The following is an 18,214-nucleotide window of genomic DNA, read 5'->3' as shown; positions in this document are numbered from 1 at the left end:
ACTCAAACAAACCGTAAATTAACCAATAAACTACTAATAATGAGTTAGTAAATAAAACATAAAACAATCATTTCTTGGGCTTGTAAATTCTTGTATAGTAGAAGTATTGGAAAATGATGAGAAGTGAACATGGAATAACAAAGAATGACCCGACGATGTAAGCAAGTGTCGATTCGTAGAAAGTTGGATCCGTGAAATCAATACCAGACATAAAGACTGAAACACTATAGAATACATTTGCCATAGTCGCTGAGAAGAATAAGAGAATTGACATCCCTTCAGCGTTCTTAGTTTTATACAAATGCCACGCTTGTGGGAATCTTCCAACAAAGTACAACAATCCCGAAATCCACGCACAAATATCCCCAAAAATCCGTCCAAAGAGTCCATAATTAGACTCTCCACAATACTGTAACACTTCTTCTGGTGGAGTACTTGAACTAACGTCTTCTGCTATTGCAAAGATTAATAACAGAACAAGAGGTAATAAGTATTTCGTTGCGTTTTCGGCCTTGAAAGGTTCTTGATTCGGCTCTTCTTTTGATGATGATGACTTGTCGCTCTTTTTGTCTTCTTCAGACACTGCTTTTTCGGACGAGTCTGAACTTGCAAACTTTTCTTTGTCTTCTTTTTTGTCTTCTTCCAAATCACTTGTCTCTTCTTCTTCTTTGCTTGAATCGTCATGTTGAAGCTTTTTAATATCCGCCTTTGATATTTCGACGTCAGAAACATCCGAATTTCTTTTTGGGGATTGTGCTTCTCCTTGCTTCTCTTCGTCTCCTTCCATTTCCACATCGCTGTTTTTAGCCAAGTCTTCCCCTTTCTTCTTTTCTATAAATAAGATTCTTCTGTTCTATTGGATTCTATTAGCTTTCTATTCTTCGTATGTCTGTTTATAGTACAGTACACCAAAAATAGATTGCCTTTTGTATCGAACATGCTAATAACAAACTACATTTGTCGACAATTCGTTGTCTGATGTATTTATAATAGAAATACTGTGAGAGCATCACTGAGTCGACAATAACAAAGAAGATTGACGTGTACAACTGGATTTGTGTCTGGTCTGTGAAGATGCATCCCAAGAGATTAGTGATGTCACCTGCGATCCACATGATTAAGAAGGTCACCGAGAGTGAGTCCGCCTTTTTGATCATAAACGTCTTAATAATTTGTGGTGCTTGAGCGACAAGCCAAAAGAGGATATTGACCAATCCAAATGCGTATGAGATGTAGTCGACAACGTCGTACAAACATGTCTTCATTTTTGACTCGAAAAATTCGTTTGCTTGCAAGCCGTCACCATTGAGTCGGCACTTGCACCCCATCTTTTTGTTTTTTGTTGTTCCTTAAGACTTATATTAGGGTTCTTTGTCCTTCGATTTAATGCTAAGCATTCTACTCAACTTCTGTTCAACCACATTTTTTGGACATGCATCTCTCCAATGAAAAGCTCCTACTTTTTTACGACCTTTCTTGGCTTTGTGTTTTTTGACACTCTTTTTGTTTCCTTTGTTCCTTCTAGTTTTGAAATGATGATATCGGCAGGTCGAATAGTTTGTCTATCAAAAATAATTACTGGTTTTTCTTTAAACAGAAATCATTTACCGATATAATTTAGTTTCCTTTTCGTTTCACTTTTGTTCAAGTAACTACCATTATAGTGGAGAGTATTTAATGGAAGAAATCGGGGAATTTTTAAATTGAAATTGTTGTTCTTTTCTTTCTTGTTTTTTGGTTAAAACGTGGCTTCCATTTTTCTTTTTGTTCGAAATAGTTCTTCCTTCGTATAAAATTGTAATTCTTATATAATATATTTTATTATATAATTTAGTTATAATGTATCATAGAATTTATTATATTATAAATTAATATCATAAATAATATAAATTATCTTATTACACTATATAGTTATTGTAATGAAAAAAAGATAATGAAGTAATTTTAATTAAACCAAGAACTATAAACAGAACGCACAAATGAAATCATTTGATGCAGAGCCGTGCTGTTTGACTGTCAAGAAGCCACAGATGCTATTACATATAATAAAAGAGCACACTCAATTTTGTGACTACATTAAAAAAGAGATAGTGAATGACACCGAGTTTGAAGCCCTATTTGAAGACACTCGAAAAAAAGAGGTCTCAACACAAACACTTATCAGTGCGTTCAAGTCTGCGTTTTGTGAAACAAAAGTCGACACTTTTAGAATCGCGACGTTACCTCCATTTATCACAGCCAAAAGTTGTATTCTTGTGGTTGTAAATCAACACGCTTCATACCTTCAAACTATAGTTGAAAAGATGAAGAATGTGGACTACTTTTCGGACGTCAGTATAGTTGCTTCGGGTCCTATACGAGTTGTGGCAAAGTCCTCATTGCTCAAAGTGCAAGTCATGTCGAATGACGACGCTGAATTTTGTTTTCAGATCATCGAGAACATAGAAAAAGAGACGATAAGAACACCTGCAATTAATAAAGCACTTTTTGTGTTTGCTAAGGTTGTTGGGAAAATTGACGGAGAGTGTTCATTCACGCACCTTGCAATGGAAATGGAGAATTTTGTTCTCTCACTTAAAGCAATCCAAAACGTTTCTAACGCTTTCAACTTTGAGAACATTCAAATGACTGTGACACAATACTTTAAAAAGAAGAACCTCGATTTTGTATTCCCTGATGAACTCTTTTCCGTTCCTGTTTCATCAAAAGACGTCTCGTTAGTCATAGCTTTTGCTGGAATACCCCCACAAACAACAACACTTGATATCCAAACAGCATTACTCCCATTCAAAGCAATAGAGTTTTTGTTTTATCAACCTTCTTTCTTCTCTTCACAAACAAGAAAATGTGGGGTCTTTTTTGCACGATTCGATACTTTGGAAGACTCAAAGAGGGCGTTTTCACAACCAAAAAAGTTCTTTGCAAGACATGCAGAGTACTTTGAAAAATCCATATTCGAACACCCGCCAAGTGGATTTGTACAATGTACGATGGATACAATTGCGTGGCTTACTGATGAGGAACTAATCTTGACAAATGATACTTTGAGTGATAAATCGAGTGACTAACTATTTATTAACTTTGATTAATTAAAAGTGTATAATTAGTGGTTTTTAATCTATTAAAAACTATTAATAAATAATTAACTAACCAAATAGAATAAAACTCATTTGTATAACTAGACGGTGTTAATCAAGTGTACGATACAAGTAGACAAAGCCCCTTGTAAATGGCGGCTTCTGTGAGAAGCAAACTTTGTTATCATTGAACATGATCCATTTGTCTAATTGCTTTGAGTGACATACATAATGTCCACAATTTGCATTTGCTCCTATGTGAGATACAAATGCAATACACTCATACTTTCCACTTCGTGGGTCGACCTCCACCTCTTCCATCTTTTGTGGCTTCTCTTCTTCGCCTTCTGGAACTTCTCCATTCGCTGCCATAATAATAGCTTCCTCTATATTACCATGTGTGATTTGAAGTGCTTTTATACTCACTGAAGCACTGAATCCCATTTCAACCAATTCTTTGACCAACTCTTCGTATTGATTATCTTCGTTGTGTTGCACCACAGTGTCTGGATCTTCGGGGATTTTTTCGCCAGAAGTCAGTATCCCAATCGCCACCTCAATATTATTATTTGATACCTTCAAACAAATTTCAGAGCTTTTCTGGTCGAACCCCATTGACACCAACATCCCCAAAGACTCTTTGTTCACAACTACTTTTGTGTCTTCTTGTGGTTTTTCGCCAGTGCTTTTTAAAATCCCCAAATCCAACATCTCCATGCCATGAACATCAGCATCGACCTTTCTCATGTCTTCAAAACTAATAGGAATATCTCGTTGTAACTTAATGAGTATGTACTTTGGGAACTTTTGTACTCGACACCTTCGTATTGCGTTCACAATTTGGCCATCGACTCGATAATTATCAATTGGACTCGGTGCCGCATAATTTTTAATCATGTCCTCTATGTTTAAATCAATGTGCTTTCTCTCCATTAACACTTTAAATGGAACGTCCAACATGATTCCTAAAGTCCTCTCCGCCTCCTTTTGATAAGTCGATTTGACTGCTTTGATTTCGTTGCACATCATTATCTTAGTATTGTCGTCGATAATCCTCAACCCTTCACTCTCAACAATTCCAAGTAAGTACCCAAGAAATTCTTCAGCATCTTGTTGCTCATTTGTTAAGTACATTTTCTGTTGAAACCCAACGGCACGCTTCAGCCCAGTAATTGAAAGCCCAATCTGCCCATCACCCTTTTCCGCAAATTTTTGCGAACACTTCCCATCAACAAACCCTTTCGCAAGTCGCATCAATTGGAACGTACAGCTCTTATCCACATTTCTCCAATTCTCTTTTAAAAATGTATCATAATGAGAAACAAGATAGTCCACCACCTCTGGTATAGCAAAAAGAAGTTGTGTGGCTGCTGCAGCATAACATGTGTTTCCATTGTTTCGTATTCCAGTCATGTATGGCCCTTCACAGGGGATATGTTCCACCCCAGCCTCTTCAATCGTTTCTCTTTCCATTTTGAGCATTGCCTCTTTCGCTATTTCGTCAAGTGACAACTGCGTTTTTACCAATTTAGACATGTCGATGCCATAAAAAGCCAAGTGCTTACCGAGGAGTGGGTCTGTGACATCGGTGTCGTTTTCATAGTCATAAATATCAGCGTTTCCATCACTATCAATAGTTCCCAACTTGACAACGAGTGGCATTTTACTTTCATCATAGTGTTTCAACGCGTGCGAGTGTCCTTTTACAAGAGCTTGTTCTCTCCCGCACAAGACACTTCCATCACACAAATTAAGCCACAGATTATCAGTGACATCACACCCCTCAAACTCACACTTCAAGTTCTTCAGATCAATTGGGATGGCTCTAGGTTTCTGAGTCAATTCTTTGGCGTATGTCTTTGTTCTTGTACTTGCTATCTCCACCTTCTTTTCTTTCGCAGTGCATGATATGAAATATTTCACATATTCCTTTAAATTCTCCTCCAACCCTTCTATCTCGATTTTTTTCTCAAAATTTGAAGTTTGGACCAACCAAAACTCCAAATCCGGTTGTGTTGTTCTTCCCCAGATGGGATCTTCAGGCTCAGTGTTTGGTATTTGGTGAATGACTAAATACAAGTCATCTCCACTGACTTGTTTGTGTTTGAAAACACACTCATCACAGAAGCAGTGGCCCTCTCTTAAGCACACATACAACGTATCAAGTAGCTTCGTCTCAATCGACTTGGCACAGTACATACACTCTGTCTTATAAACTTCAGGGCGTTCTTTCGGCACTACAAATTGCATCTCCTTTTTATTTTTTCGAGTTCAAATTTACAAGATTTCATTACAAAAACCTCAAAAGACAAAAATTAAAAAACTCTTCTTTTACTCTGAATTCTGTTTCTCAACTTCAACATCGACTTTCAACTTCCAATAATCACTGAGCAAGTACACCACGGTGATGCAGAACACAAAGAACGGGATAATAATTGCCTCTGGGATATATCTATAGAAATCCGCGTGAATTGGGAATTCCACTGTCGTCTCAGCCTTAAGTCCATGAGAGTTGTATGCTGAAATAACGAAGCTCATGATTTGTGGTTTTGGTGGGATATCAACAACAAATGAATAGTACAGCCCATTACTAGCTTGGTCCTTCCCAAGTCTGTGGTGCTCCATTTCTTCCCCACCGACTTCAAACTTTGTTCCATCGCTCCCTTCAAACAGGACTCTGAAGGGTTTGTCTCCAAACTCTTCGTATAAAATCACGAAAACAACCTCGTTCTTTACAACAGTCGTTGATGTGACATATACACCTCTTACATTACTTGTTCTCTCCAAATTCATTCGGCTTCTTCTCTCGTCAACACACATGGCAATCCCTCCTTTCGTTCCAAAAATATATGACTTTACCATTTCGTTGTTCAGCTCGGTGTCCATAATCAACTCGTGTTTCTTCTGCTTTTCCTTTTGTTTCTGGACTTCGGCTACCCGTGTTTCCCAACTCATCTTATCCCACCCAATCTTCTTGTATATTTTAGATGCTTTGAATAATTCGCGGTTGGCCATACTATCAATGTTTCTGTATATAATAACTGGTTTGCTATACGCAACATCATCAATGTCGATCGCGTGACTGCCTGTGTACAACAAGAATTTTGAATTGACCTGAGCTTGTAATATTTTGGAGTCGTAACCAAAGAGCTTCTTTTTAATGTCAAGAGTCTTGTAAATACCCAAATCTCTCTCAAGATTACCAACTATTGTTCTGAATTTCAAGAAAGAGTACTTTCCACTTGCAGATGAAACAGTGATTGTGATTTCATCACCATCAACAAACACACCAAGTGGACCAATAATTGAACTCTGTCCGACGGTTATAGGGAAGATATCGATGTTCTTTCCATTGATACCGTCTAAACAATGAATCATTCCGTTGCTCGTGGCTATGAACAACATCGCTATTTTCTTCACAAGCACTGTTTTAACAACCTCAATGTTTTGTAAAACAGGCCCGCCAACGTTTGTCTCCCAAATGACTTTCCCCAACAAGTTGAAGCATACAACATTTCCATTGACATCCGCCGTGACGATAGACAAGTCTCCACTTCTCTGTACATCCTCAACAACAACTTTCCCCATCATCGGTCCAACTTGCAAAGGCCACCCGTCTTGTTTTATAATTTTTCCATCTTGGAGACTCAACATGTGAACTCTTCCTGCTGAATTCCCAACGACAATCTTCTCGGGATATCCTTTATCTCCAAACACCTCAAACCCTCCAAGTAATGCGGCACTCTCCTTTGTGTTCATCACAGTTAAATCCAGTGTGGTCAGCGATATAATTTTACCGTTTTGGGGATCCAAAATGCAAATGGCAGAGACACAGTACCGTTTGTCGTTCAACATTTTTTCAATCTTTTTCCCGCTCTTATCAACGTCTGGTGTTTGTTTGATGTAATAGGTAACTGGTACAACGAGTCGCTTCCCATCTTTTGTATCAACAAGTTGTGGATCGCTCAAAATATGCGATCGAAGTCTTGCGTAGTTGAAATTTCCATCCAACCCCGCGTAGTTATCATAAATTGCCGCATGGTAACAGTCGTTATGGTCATCCAATTCGTCTTTGCTACAAGCCGCATTATGAAACAATTCAGCAAGTGATCTTCTTCCCTCCTCGGTGAGTTGCGTTTGGAAGAATGGGTCATCTTTATATTCTTCTGGATTATACTTTACATCCTTATGATGTTGTGTGTGTCTCTCCTTCAAAACTTGCCATCGTTTATTGATCTCGTCTTTCTTTGTGAACAAGTCATCCGAAAACAACGGTGAAATGACTTGTTTGTTCAAGTTTTCGATAATGCACTTACTTTTAGTATCCAACCCTTCGTCCCAATTCGCTGGCACGTACACTGGTGGAATTTTAATCGTTTTTGTTTTGTTGTAGCTTCCTTTTTTATTCACAAAATAAATGAACCCATTTGCTGCTGACACTATAGAGAACTCTTCGTCCCCTTCTTGATATCTGATAGCCTTTGATACAAACCCGCTGTCTTCCACAATCACTGGAAAACCAGGTACTTTATTCCCAGTGTTGACATCTATTGCTTCCATATAATGTGACTGTGTTGGGAATATCACTTCTTTTCTGCCGTCATGGTTGAAGTCCATGACAATAGGTTCTGACACAATTGTTGCGTGTCCAGTAATCGATTGGGTCCATCTAACAATAGGGATGTCGTGAATGGCTTGGTTGCTTTTCTCAAGTAACATGTCCATTGCCTTGTGTTCGTGTGTGTTAACTGGTTCACTGTATTTGGTTTTGACTTCATCAACACCATCGGGAAGGTCTGGTGTCTTTTGCGCGTTGTCTTTGGTTTTGTCCTTTATTTTGTCTTTGGCCTCCGCGGTGAGGAGTATTGCGACAAAAAGTAAAAGACGCATGAATTTTTAAGTTCTCCTTTTCTAGTTTTTTTTAGAATTTGTTGTTAATTATTTTAGTATTAACTTTTTGAACGTTTTATTGTTATATCTTATTTATTAATAAAATTTGGCAGTGAGTAATTGATTAATTATAATCACAAAAATATTCAACTTTTTTTGTAATAACACAAACTTAAGACGAGCAAATACCAAATAACCTTTAAAACTAAAAGCATATTGTAATTTAAGTTTTATTGATAAAAATTTGACTGAAAGGATGATGTGATTGAGATTGGTAGAATGACAAGCCACATAAAGGAGAAAAAACACATAAATTAAGATAATATGCCGATGTCATACTGACATGACAAACGTCATTTTCCCGACGTTAGACATTTTGAAATCAAATGTCTCTGCTCGGGTTGTTTTTAACACCTTGAATTGGTTACAGAATTCGTTATCGAACTTCGTTTCTTCTTTGTTTTTCTGCTCTTTGAAATGAGGCTTCACCTTAAGTCGAGGAGCCAACATTAACCCACCTTGATCTTTCCCTTTCAAAGTAAAGTACTTGCGCTTCTTTTCATTTTGAAGTTCGTCCACTTCGATATGTTGGATACGTTTTGGGGGGCTCAAAAGTTGCCTGTTACCGTTGTTACTTGTTATAAACGTGCACGTTGGTGCGCTGTCGCCATTTGCCTTCCGTTTTGCGCTTTTCTCTTTGAAGTACGCGTTAAATGGTTTTGGTTGTGTATGGGTGGGTGAAAAGTGTGGAGGTGTTTGTGTGGATTTCTGGGGTTCGGGTTCTTGTTTTTGTTGGTAATCCAAAATAGTTGGAGCGATGACCATTTTTCTGGTTTGGATGAAGTCGTGTTCAGGAGCAGCCTTTTGGCCAATGGTTGCATTTTGCCACTTGGGTTTTTCAACAGGAGCTTTAAGAAATTCGCCGTCGTCCTTCTTTGTGATGATCAATTTCTGACGTGGGTGGTGTTGAATAAAAGTTGCTTGGACGTTATCCTTTTGGTCAAGCGAAGCGTGGAAAGGGTTGTGAAAGAAATTGACATGGGTGGTCGCAGAGGCCATGCACTGTTTTGATAATTCAGATGGATAATTAAAAATAGTAAGCAAATCCGTACAGATTGATTCATTATATATATAAAGGTATATCACCCCCCTTGACAACACCAAAAAGTTGGGATATGAAAGAAATACAAATTCTTTTAATTATTCGCCCTTCCTCCTTGGTTGATTTTTTGTCATAAATTCTTGATATATCGGCGTGTTTTCGGGATATCAAAAATACATTTAATTCAAACAAAGATTCATTGTCTATTTTTTCTTTATTTACAAAGAAATATAAATAATTATATTTTGGCTATATTTTGTGGTTGTTAATGGGTTATTTAGATCTTTTGTGTTTGACTGTTTACAAAGAGCCAACAAATGTTTATTTTTAAAACCCATCTATATCTTGTTATTTTGATGAAAGCTATATTTTTATTGTTATCGAGTTATTTCATCAAAACAACTGTTTGTTTGGATATTTCTTTTTGAAAAAAAATGATTTTTTGGTCAAAGCCAAAAATAATTATTTAGTAATGCGAACGATTTTTTATAGCTTTTTTTTTATAACTGTGAAACATATATTTGTTTTCTAACAGTTTTGGGAAGTAACACCATTATAAGATTTCAACAAAAAATATAATTTTCTTTACAATGTGGGTTGAAAAATATTAGTGGTGTTCTCTTATACAGTGCTTTTATTTTAATACAATGTATACAGTTTATTTAATTTATTTGATAAAAAACAATCACATAACATTTGTATTTTATTTACAACTCTTTATTGTTGTGTTATGTCCAAGTTAAGAGCTTCTTTCGAATAACTTAATTACTTGATAAAGCGGCAAATATAAAAAAACGTAAAGTGTGATTGCATATCGATGTTTCATATTTCAGATATGTTTAATATAACAACTCTTTGTAACATTGAAGCTATGCTTGTTAAGTGTTGATGTTATTTATATTATAAATTATGAAGTTAGATCCTTTAATAACATTTATATTTTTGAAAAAAAATGGTATTTATAATAGAACATTTCAAATATATTTAAATTAAAAATGCATTAGTTCTTTTATTAATATAACTCTTTTTTTCAAATAACACCAAATTTTAGATCATTTAGATCATTAATAAAAATAATTGTATTTTAAAAATCATTTTTTTATCATGTTGATAAACTCAATATTTTAACTATATTTTATTATATATATAATTAAAAGTGTTAGTTATAAAATTTAATAATTTTGAAAACTCAATCATCCAATTTTAGAGACAAGAAAAAGAAAACTTCTTCGAATGAATTGAAAAGAAAAACATTTTTGAGCGAATAATTCATATTTTCGGCATTTATTGTCTTTATAATTAATCTAAACCATTGTAATTTAATTTATAATTAATAAAAGAATAATAATAATTATTATCACAAAACAATAAAACATTTATAATTAAAATATAAAAAAGACAAATTATACAATATAATTCTTTTTATTTAATTCATTATTATCAAATTTGGTGATAAAAAGAGAAAAAAAGACTGAGAAACCAAAATAAAAGTTGAAATAATTACAATATAATTTCGTATAGTATCCCAACAAAATCGGGCGTTTCACCATCCTTTTGTTTTCTTTCGCAAACTCAAATTTCTATTTATTAAAACATTTTTATTATCAAAATAGCATCACCCCGAAGCAAAAAGCTGAACTGTAAAAGCAATGGGGTGCATAGGCAGTAAGCCCAAATCAAATACAAACTCCCGCAAACCATCCGCAACAGGCTCTGAGAAGCCACAACCTGTTTCTGTCAAAGAACAAAATTCAACGCAACCAAAGCAACAAGAACAAAACACAACAACGGAACCTCCGAACGACGCAGACGATGACTACGAGGAAATTGTGAACAAAGGTCCGAAGAAAGTGACACAAGACGACTTTGAGTTACTTCAAGTGATTGGTCGTGGGTCCTTTGGTAAAGTGATGTTAGTTCGCAAAAAGGACGACAGAAAGATCTACGCGATGAAAGTCCTTCGGAAGGATGTAGTCAAAAAAAGAAACCAAGTTGACCACACCAAATCCGAGAAAGAGGTCTTGACAAAAATCCACCACCCGTTCATCGTCCAATTACATTACGCCTTCCAGACGAAAGAAAAGTTGTATATGATAATGGACTTTGCCAACGGTGGCGAGCTTTTCCATCACTTAAAAAATGAACAGCGGTTTGATGAGCCTCGGGCGAAGTTTTACGCTGCGGAAATTGGGTTAGTGTTACATTACATCCACTCGCAAGGGATCATATATCGTGATTTAAAGCCCGAGAATATACTTTTAGATAGCACGGGACATGTTGTCATTACCGACTTTGGGTTGAGTAAAGAATTGGGGCAAGGCAAAGAGACTAAAACCTTTTGTGGTACTCCAGACTACTTAGCGCCAGAGATCTTGAAAGGTGTAGGACATGGTGTTGGAGTAGATTGGTGGAGTTTAGGAATATTGATATATGAGATGCTTGTAGGTATTCCTCCCTTTTATGATGAGGATGTTTCTATTATGTACCAAAAGATATTGAAGTCTCAACCACAGTTTCCAAAGAATTTGAGTTATGAAGCGAAGTGTGTTGTGATGGGGTTACTGGAGAAAGAACCCGAAGAACGATTGACTGGGGAAGAATTCATGAAAATGGATTGGTTCAAAGACATCGACTTCGACAAGTTGTTGAAAAAGGAAATCTCCCCGCCTTGGGTCCCTCCTGTAAAGGACGAAATAGAAACAACGCAAATTGACGAAGAGTTTATTGACGAGAAAGCGGAGGATACCCCTCCGAATGGAAATACACCTGCGAACCCAGATAATACGTTTGAAGGCTTTACTTTTGTTCAGAACACCGCATTAGGGGAGAATGGGACAAACTAATATTTTTACTGATTTAGAATAGTTTATGGTTTAGGTTATATAAATTTTTACTATATGTTAACTCATTTTTTCTAACTTGATTTCCACGCCGTTTTAGAGTCAAATAGTAAAAGAAATAGTTAATAAATATCATACGACTAATACCAGGTGTTAAAAATACCAGAAACGCCAGTATTTTAATACATATGTAACAACCATTCCAAGTGATATTTTTGGGTGAAAAATAAAAAGAAAGAGTTTGAAAGCCCGCAATCATTCGCCAAAAATACCGCAACTTTGGAGATTATTGTTCGAGTATAGTTTCTTAAACTATCAAATGATGTGCTTTTGATTTCGTTTTTTTTGGACCCGAAGATTAGAAGGAAAGCGATGCAAAACAAGAAGGAAATGTGTAAGTCGGCGAACTAGAAAAGTAATCCATTGTGAACTCAAAAAAAACAAAGCTCAACATAGAAAATGAGTAAGAACAAGGAGAAGAAGGAAAAAAAGAAGGGAGGAGGGTTTATGTCGTTGTTTAAGAAGAAAAAAGAGGAGGAAGAAATCATGATCAGCGAGCCGTCGCAATTTGAACAATTGGCACACGTTGCGCTGAGTGACTCTGGACTCACTGGATTTCCAGAGGAGTGGCGAGAGAAATTGAAGGAGGCGGGGTTCACCGGCGATGAGATTAAATTGAATGAAGACGAATGCAAAACTGTTGTGACAACAGGAATACCAAACGACCAACCGAGTCGCGCTACATTCTCTTCAAATGTCGAAGAAGAAGAGGATGATATTAGTGGATTTACGACACTCAGTGATCCCGATGAAAATTATGAAAATCTGGCGAAGACGTTATACGGCGATGAAGACGAATATATGGCAACACGCAAAAGTGATGGGATGGAAGTCTCGTTAAGGCGTATGCGAATCACAAAAAAGACTAAACGCGCGGTAGTCAGAGAAGTGTCTGTCCTTTCGAAGTGCAAAAATAAAAACATTGTACAGTACGTCGAGTGCTATTTGATTAATGACATGTTGTGGTTAGTAACTGAATTGATGAACGCGGGAGAACTGACAAACGTGATCGACTTACACCAATCGCTCCCAATGAAAGAGCCACAAATTGCGTATGTCTGCAAACAAGTGTTGCAAGCATTGGAATATCTCCACTCGATGAAAATCATTCACAGAGACGTGAAGTCGGACAATATATTACTCCACCGATCTGGCGCTGTGAAATTGTCGAACTTTGGATTCGCCGCAATTCTGACGGATAAAAACCCGACACGAAACTCAATCATAGGAACACCATTTTGGATGCCTCCAGAATTGATTAAAAGTCAAAATTATGATACAAAAGTCGACTTGTGGTCGTTGGGAATTACTTGCAGAGAAGCGTCAGATGGAACACCTCCTTATATGGACTTACCACCGATGAAAGCTTTGTTTAAGATCACTACAAGTGGTATCCCACCACTCCAAGGTAATTGGGACGACAAATTCAAAAAATTCCTCGACAGGTGTTTGTGTGTTGATCCAACACAACGAGCAACTGCGACACAATTACTTGCAGACCCATTCTTGACAATGGAGTGCACGGAAAACGAATTTGTCGACTTTTTGGACGAAGTCAGAAAACTTGCGGATGAGGAACTGGCTCAAGAAAATTCCCAGGAAGGGGCAGATCAAGACTCACAAGGTTCTCAACAAGAATAATAAGACAACATTAATAATTTCTAAACAGATCTAATTCATTTTGCACTGTGACTTGGGTTCTTTATTGAAGTGGACTCTGCTCTATTTTTGGTGTTCTATTAAACTAGTAAAAATAGTATTTTTATCTATATTATTATTATAGTTTTTAATCAATTGTTAAACTATTATTATTTATTTATAAAAAATAATTATATAATTACATTAATAATACCAAATGGTTTAATTATAATTAACCTATAAAGACTTTATTTGAAAAAGTACTTTTTACGAAACAATAATTCAATAGTATCTAAATGGTATTTTTTGAAAAGAATGAAGTTGATGTTTTCAACAAAGTATTTTTTTCAATAATTAGAAGAAGAGTAAACCGGTCTTTAATAAACAAGTGATTTGTTTTATCGGCACTTCCTGTTTTTTGGGAAACAAAAAGATAATCTGGGCATTTTTTGGCACTTCGTCAGTGAGGTGTTTGTTTTAAATATTTGAAAAAATCTGTCCAGAAAGAATCGAGAGCTTTAAAATCTCATCACAAATCTCCTTGAGCTACAAAAAAGAATACAAATTTGTCAATAAAAACAAAAAAATGTTAAAGACAGAAGGAAATGAGCTGTCGAGAATAATCAGTTTCATTCAGTTGACTCAAAACCTCAAAAAAGTGAAAGCAAATAGTTGTTTAAAACCATTGTCAATAAGATTGTAACTTACCCAAAGACCCAAATGATTGCATTATAATCAAGTCAAAATACTCTCATTAAAAACAAGAATTGCTGGTTCAAAAAAAAATGACTAGCTCACCTCTACGTGGCTTTTTTCTAAGAAATAAAAAGACCTAAAATGACTGTAAAACCATTCAGTGAATGTCAAAGAATAGATTAATAGGTGGAGCTTTGTGGGAACACTACTCAGGGAAAGTGAAAGACCACATGGACAACCCTCAGCATCGTGGAGAGATTACTGAAGAAGAAGCCAAGAAGATGGGATGCAAATTGGTTGTTGCTGACTGGGGAGCAGAAGCTTGTGGCGACGCTGTCAGACTTTACTGGGCAGTCGACCCAAAGACAAACATAGTTGTTAACTCGACTTTTAAGTCATTTGGATGCGGCACTGCTATCGCGTCTTCTGATGTCACTGCTGGTCTTTGCATTGGTAAAACAGTCGATGAATGTTTGAAAATCACAAATCTGGACGTCGAACGTGCTATGCGAGACGATCCAAATACTCCGGCTGTCCCTCCACAGAAGATGCATTGCTCTGTGATGTCCTATGATGTCGTCAAAAAGGCGGCTTCGATTTATAAGGGCGTTGACGTTGAAGCACTTGATGACAATGAAATTGTTTGCTCGTGCGCTCGAGTCACTTTACGATTGATTAAAGAGACTATTAGAATGAACGACTTGAAGACCGTTGAAGAGATTACCAATTATACAAAGGCTGGTGCGTTCTGTGGATCGTGCAAGAGACCAGGAGGACATGAAGCCAAAAAATATTACTTAGAGGACATCTTGCGAGAGACTCGAGCCGAGATGGAGATTGAAAAAATGAAGAAGAACTGCAACTCGACTGACTTTGAAAAGTTGACGATGGTCAAGAAGATTGGGAAGTTGAATGAAGTCTTCGAGAAATTTGTTCTTCCTATGGTTCAGAAGGATGGAGGAGATGTAGAAGTGTATGAAGTGAAGGATGGAGTCAATGGAGAAATCATGGTCTACATTCAATATGGTGGGAAGTGTTGTGGGTGTTGTTCTGCTGCTACATCGACCAAGGATAAAATTGAAAATATATTACACGAAATTTTGTCGCCCAAAATCGTCGTGATACCCGTTAATATCACCCCAAAGACTGAAGACCCCCTCCTCGACAAGCTTGAGAATGAAACATGCTTGAAAATTGGAACCAAGTAAATGTGTTAGTTCATTTTAGTTACTAATTTACTAATTCTAATAGAATTTGCAATGAATTTTTTTATTATAACTTTCAAAATAGAAAGAACTAAGAAAGAATAGTAAAGGAATGCTATTACTGGTATACTTTTGTATATCAACCACTGTGGCATTCAACGAATTGGTCTCATTCACACCACCGTTCGATCCACTCACTTTCACGGAAAATTTCAGAACATCCGGACCTGTATCGGCAACGAAAAGTGGAGTCAGGCTGACACCAAACGGAAGAGGAAAAAGTGGGTTTTTTTCGACGAAATTAAAAATCGAGAAAACAACATTTGAATTGGAGAGTGAATATGAGGCATTCTGCCAGTTATCATGTGGTGGTGGAATTGGGTATTGGCTCAGCGAAAATTGGATGGGAAGGGGCGGACTCTTTGGTGCAAACACATCGTTCTTGGGTGTTGGAATCTTTGTTGTATTTCAAGATAACAAAGAGGTGAAAATAGCAGCAACGTACAACGGCGGCGCAGACATCTCCACTAAGGACAAAGACAAATTTCCCCACTGCACGATCGGCAGAACTGAAAATTCCAAAAAGGCGACCATCACCATCAAATATTCCCCCACCGACAAATTCCTCCAAGTCATCGTCACACTGATGGACGGACAACAAATTGACTGTGTTCGACTGAATGATGTCGTTTTGGAGTCGTTTTATGCGGGAGCGTCTGCTACCAACGACCAGAATATGCTTACGTCTTATCAAATCAACACGTTCAAATTTGAGGATCTTGACTTCAAAGCAATGCATCAACAACCACCAACAGCAAAGAACATGGACCCAACGGAAGTCCCCCAAACCGAACCACAAGTGGTTCCAACCCCACAAATAGTCGAAAGTGAAGTGGTTACAGAGGACCCTGTCGTCGATGAAAAGGACGAAAAAAAGCTTCCGGAGAGATTCGAAGAGAAGAAAGATGGACTTAATACTTTAGAGCAAGACGAAGAGACCATTCAAGTTAACACTGAAACTGCAGAGTCGAATGTTAGGAGTGAAATTGGACTTTTGAGACAAGAAGAAAAGCAGTTGATGAAAGAGTACGAAGGTATGAATGTTCAAGACGACGAATTTGCAATACTCATTGGTGACGAAGTGTATCAAGGCAATGACGAGACGGAGAAGCAGCGTTTTGAGCAATTGCAAAATTGGCAGAAGCGGAAGGAAGCGTTGGACGAGAAGATCAAAAGCTATAAAGCCAAAGAGAAGTTGAATCAACAACAACTCAAAGAAGAAGACAAGAAGAAGAGAGTACAAGAAGAGGAAGAGCGTCGCAAACAACTTGCGGAGGAAGAAGAGCGACAACGCGTTGATAAACTTCGCAAAGAAAATGAAGAGAAACAGCGACTAGAAAATATCAAAAACGATTTATTCACGATGTATGACAAAATCAAGCCCGTTAAAGATGGGATGAGTCAAATCTTTAAAAACAAAAAGGAAGAAGAACTTCTGAAGATCTTTTCTGGTGTTTTAGTTGATGAAGAGTTTGTTCTAATATCGATTCTAACACAATCAAAGGGAATGGAATAACATTGTAGTAATCATAGTAAAAATAGAATCAAACAAATTGTCGACAACCTTGACTTCGATGATATGAAACTCAACTTGGGGAAGATCAGAGCAGACCTCAAAATTGTTAAACCAAACTTCATTCAAGTGACACAACCAAATCAATTCTTGACTTGGGCTTTTATGATTCTGTTACTTTCTCTCGCATCATTCTATGCATTCAAACTTGCTCGATCAACAAAGAAAGTGTTCCACTAAATTCATTACGTTGTTATTTCAAGTTCTTTTTGTAATATACTATATATATTTTATATAATACCTTTGTTATAAAATTTAGGTATTTATTTATATATTTATTAAATAGATAAATTATTATTTTATTAGTATTATTTTAATACAAATATTATTTTTAAGAGAATACAAATTTTTAAAATAGTGTTATTTTGTTTGATACAAATTTTGTGTTCTAATAAAATTATTATAAGAAAAAAGAAAATCAAAAAAAAATTTGTAACAAAAAATTCTGTACTATCAAATAATAATAACAAATTATTAACTGATTCAAATTATCATTGAACTTCAAGTAGTAAAAGATTTATACAATATATAATAAAAAGAATAGAAAATAGGCATCAAGTAATAAGTTAATTACAGTTTAATTTTAAACAAAGAATAAAATGTTTTAGATAAGAATAACTAAGAGAAAGAAATCGAAAAAAACAAATAATGTCTAACAAAAAAGACGACGAGAAAACACAGACTAACCCGACACCACCCGTCGACTCCTCACCTCAATCCCAACAAACACAACCGTCAGGAGACATTTCACAGCACAGACGTAGTCACAAAAAAATAGTCGCTGTTGACACCAAGAGAACAAGTTTTATGGACAACGACGGGAATTGGACGGGGGAGAATGTGTTTGACCAAGTCTCATTAATTGGAAGTGGAGGGTTTGGGGAGGTTTGGAAAGTGAGGCACATATATATGCATTTCACAGCCGCAGCCAAAATTATTAAGTCTGCAAGATCCTCCATGGAACAAATACAAACTGAAATTGCCACTTTTAAAACGATGAAACACACGAATATCTTGTCGTACCTTGGAACGTATAGAGACAAAGAGTCTGTATGGATCGTCATGGAGTTGTG

General features: G+C 36.5%; 10 protein-coding genes across 10 annotated transcripts; 6 read left to right on the top strand and 4 right to left on the bottom strand.

Annotated features, from left to right (window-relative positions):
• Positions 1-67: 67 nt before the first annotated feature.
• Positions 68-1,328, bottom strand: EIN_222780 (hypothetical protein; the record flags this gene model as incomplete). Its single annotated transcript, XM_004254838.1, has 2 exons — positions 68-831; positions 953-1,328. 2 exons carry the CDS (start codon positions 1,326-1,328, stop codon positions 68-70), a joined length of 1,140 nt encoding a protein of 379 aa, XP_004254886.1.
• Positions 1,329-1,979: 651 nt separating this feature from the next.
• Positions 1,980-3,068, top strand: EIN_222770 (hypothetical protein; the record flags this gene model as incomplete). The annotated part of the gene is made up of 1 exon (XM_004254837.1): positions 1,980-3,068. One exon carries the CDS (start codon positions 1,980-1,982, stop codon positions 3,066-3,068), a length of 1,089 nt encoding a protein of 362 aa, XP_004254885.1.
• A 120-nt stretch (positions 3,069-3,188) lies between these two features.
• Positions 3,189-5,327, bottom strand: EIN_222760 (ubiquitin carboxyl-terminal hydrolase, putative; the record flags this gene model as incomplete). Its single annotated transcript, XM_004254836.1, has 1 exon — positions 3,189-5,327. One exon carries the CDS (start codon positions 5,325-5,327, stop codon positions 3,189-3,191), a length of 2,139 nt encoding a protein of 712 aa, XP_004254884.1.
• An 81-nt stretch (positions 5,328-5,408) lies between these two features.
• Positions 5,409-7,967, bottom strand: EIN_222750 (hypothetical protein; the record flags this gene model as incomplete). Its single annotated transcript, XM_004254835.1, has 1 exon — positions 5,409-7,967. One exon carries the CDS (start codon positions 7,965-7,967, stop codon positions 5,409-5,411), a length of 2,559 nt encoding a protein of 852 aa, XP_004254883.1.
• A 333-nt stretch (positions 7,968-8,300) lies between these two features.
• EIN_222740 (hypothetical protein) lies at positions 8,301-9,026 on the bottom strand (the record flags this gene model as incomplete). The annotated part of the gene is made up of 1 exon (XM_004254834.1): positions 8,301-9,026. The coding sequence occupies one exon, from the start codon at positions 9,024-9,026 to the stop codon at positions 8,301-8,303; it is 726 nt and encodes a 241-aa protein (XP_004254882.1).
• Positions 9,027-10,718: 1,692 nt separating this feature from the next.
• Positions 10,719-11,912, top strand: EIN_222730 (protein kinase, putative; the record flags this gene model as incomplete). Its single annotated transcript, XM_004254833.1, has 1 exon — positions 10,719-11,912. The coding sequence occupies one exon, from the start codon at positions 10,719-10,721 to the stop codon at positions 11,910-11,912; it is 1,194 nt and encodes a 397-aa protein (XP_004254881.1).
• A 456-nt stretch (positions 11,913-12,368) lies between these two features.
• Positions 12,369-13,610, top strand: EIN_222720 (serine/threonine protein kinase PAK, putative; the record flags this gene model as incomplete). Its single annotated transcript, XM_004254832.1, has 1 exon — positions 12,369-13,610. The coding sequence occupies one exon, from the start codon at positions 12,369-12,371 to the stop codon at positions 13,608-13,610; it is 1,242 nt and encodes a 413-aa protein (XP_004254880.1).
• An 857-nt stretch (positions 13,611-14,467) lies between these two features.
• Positions 14,468-15,511, top strand: EIN_222710 (nitrogen fixation protein nifU, putative; the record flags this gene model as incomplete). The annotated part of the gene is made up of 1 exon (XM_004254831.1): positions 14,468-15,511. One exon carries the CDS (start codon positions 14,468-14,470, stop codon positions 15,509-15,511), a length of 1,044 nt encoding a protein of 347 aa, XP_004254879.1.
• Positions 15,512-15,620: 109 nt separating this feature from the next.
• On the top strand, positions 15,621-17,321 carry EIN_222700 (hypothetical protein; the record flags this gene model as incomplete). The annotated part of the gene is made up of 2 exons (XM_004254830.1): positions 15,621-17,038; positions 17,102-17,321. 2 exons carry the CDS (start codon positions 15,621-15,623, stop codon positions 17,319-17,321), a joined length of 1,638 nt encoding a protein of 545 aa, XP_004254878.1.
• Positions 17,322-17,789: 468 nt separating this feature from the next.
• EIN_222690 (serine/threonine protein kinase, putative) lies at positions 17,790-18,208 on the top strand (the record flags this gene model as incomplete). The annotated part of the gene is made up of 1 exon (XM_004254829.1): positions 17,790-18,208. A coding segment is annotated over one exon (419 nt), but the record flags the coding sequence as incomplete, so codon positions are not given.
• Positions 18,209-18,214: the final 6 nt, after the last annotated feature.

This window comes from Entamoeba invadens (genome assembly GCF_000330505.1).
Source record: "Entamoeba invadens IP1 unplaced genomic scaffold scaff_1105074725849, whole genome shotgun sequence".
NCBI lineage: Eukaryota > Evosea > Mastigamoebida > Endamoebidae > Entamoeba > Entamoeba invadens.
The sequence above is the reverse complement of the archived record's forward strand: the minus strand, read 5'-3'. Positions and strand labels throughout refer to the sequence as shown.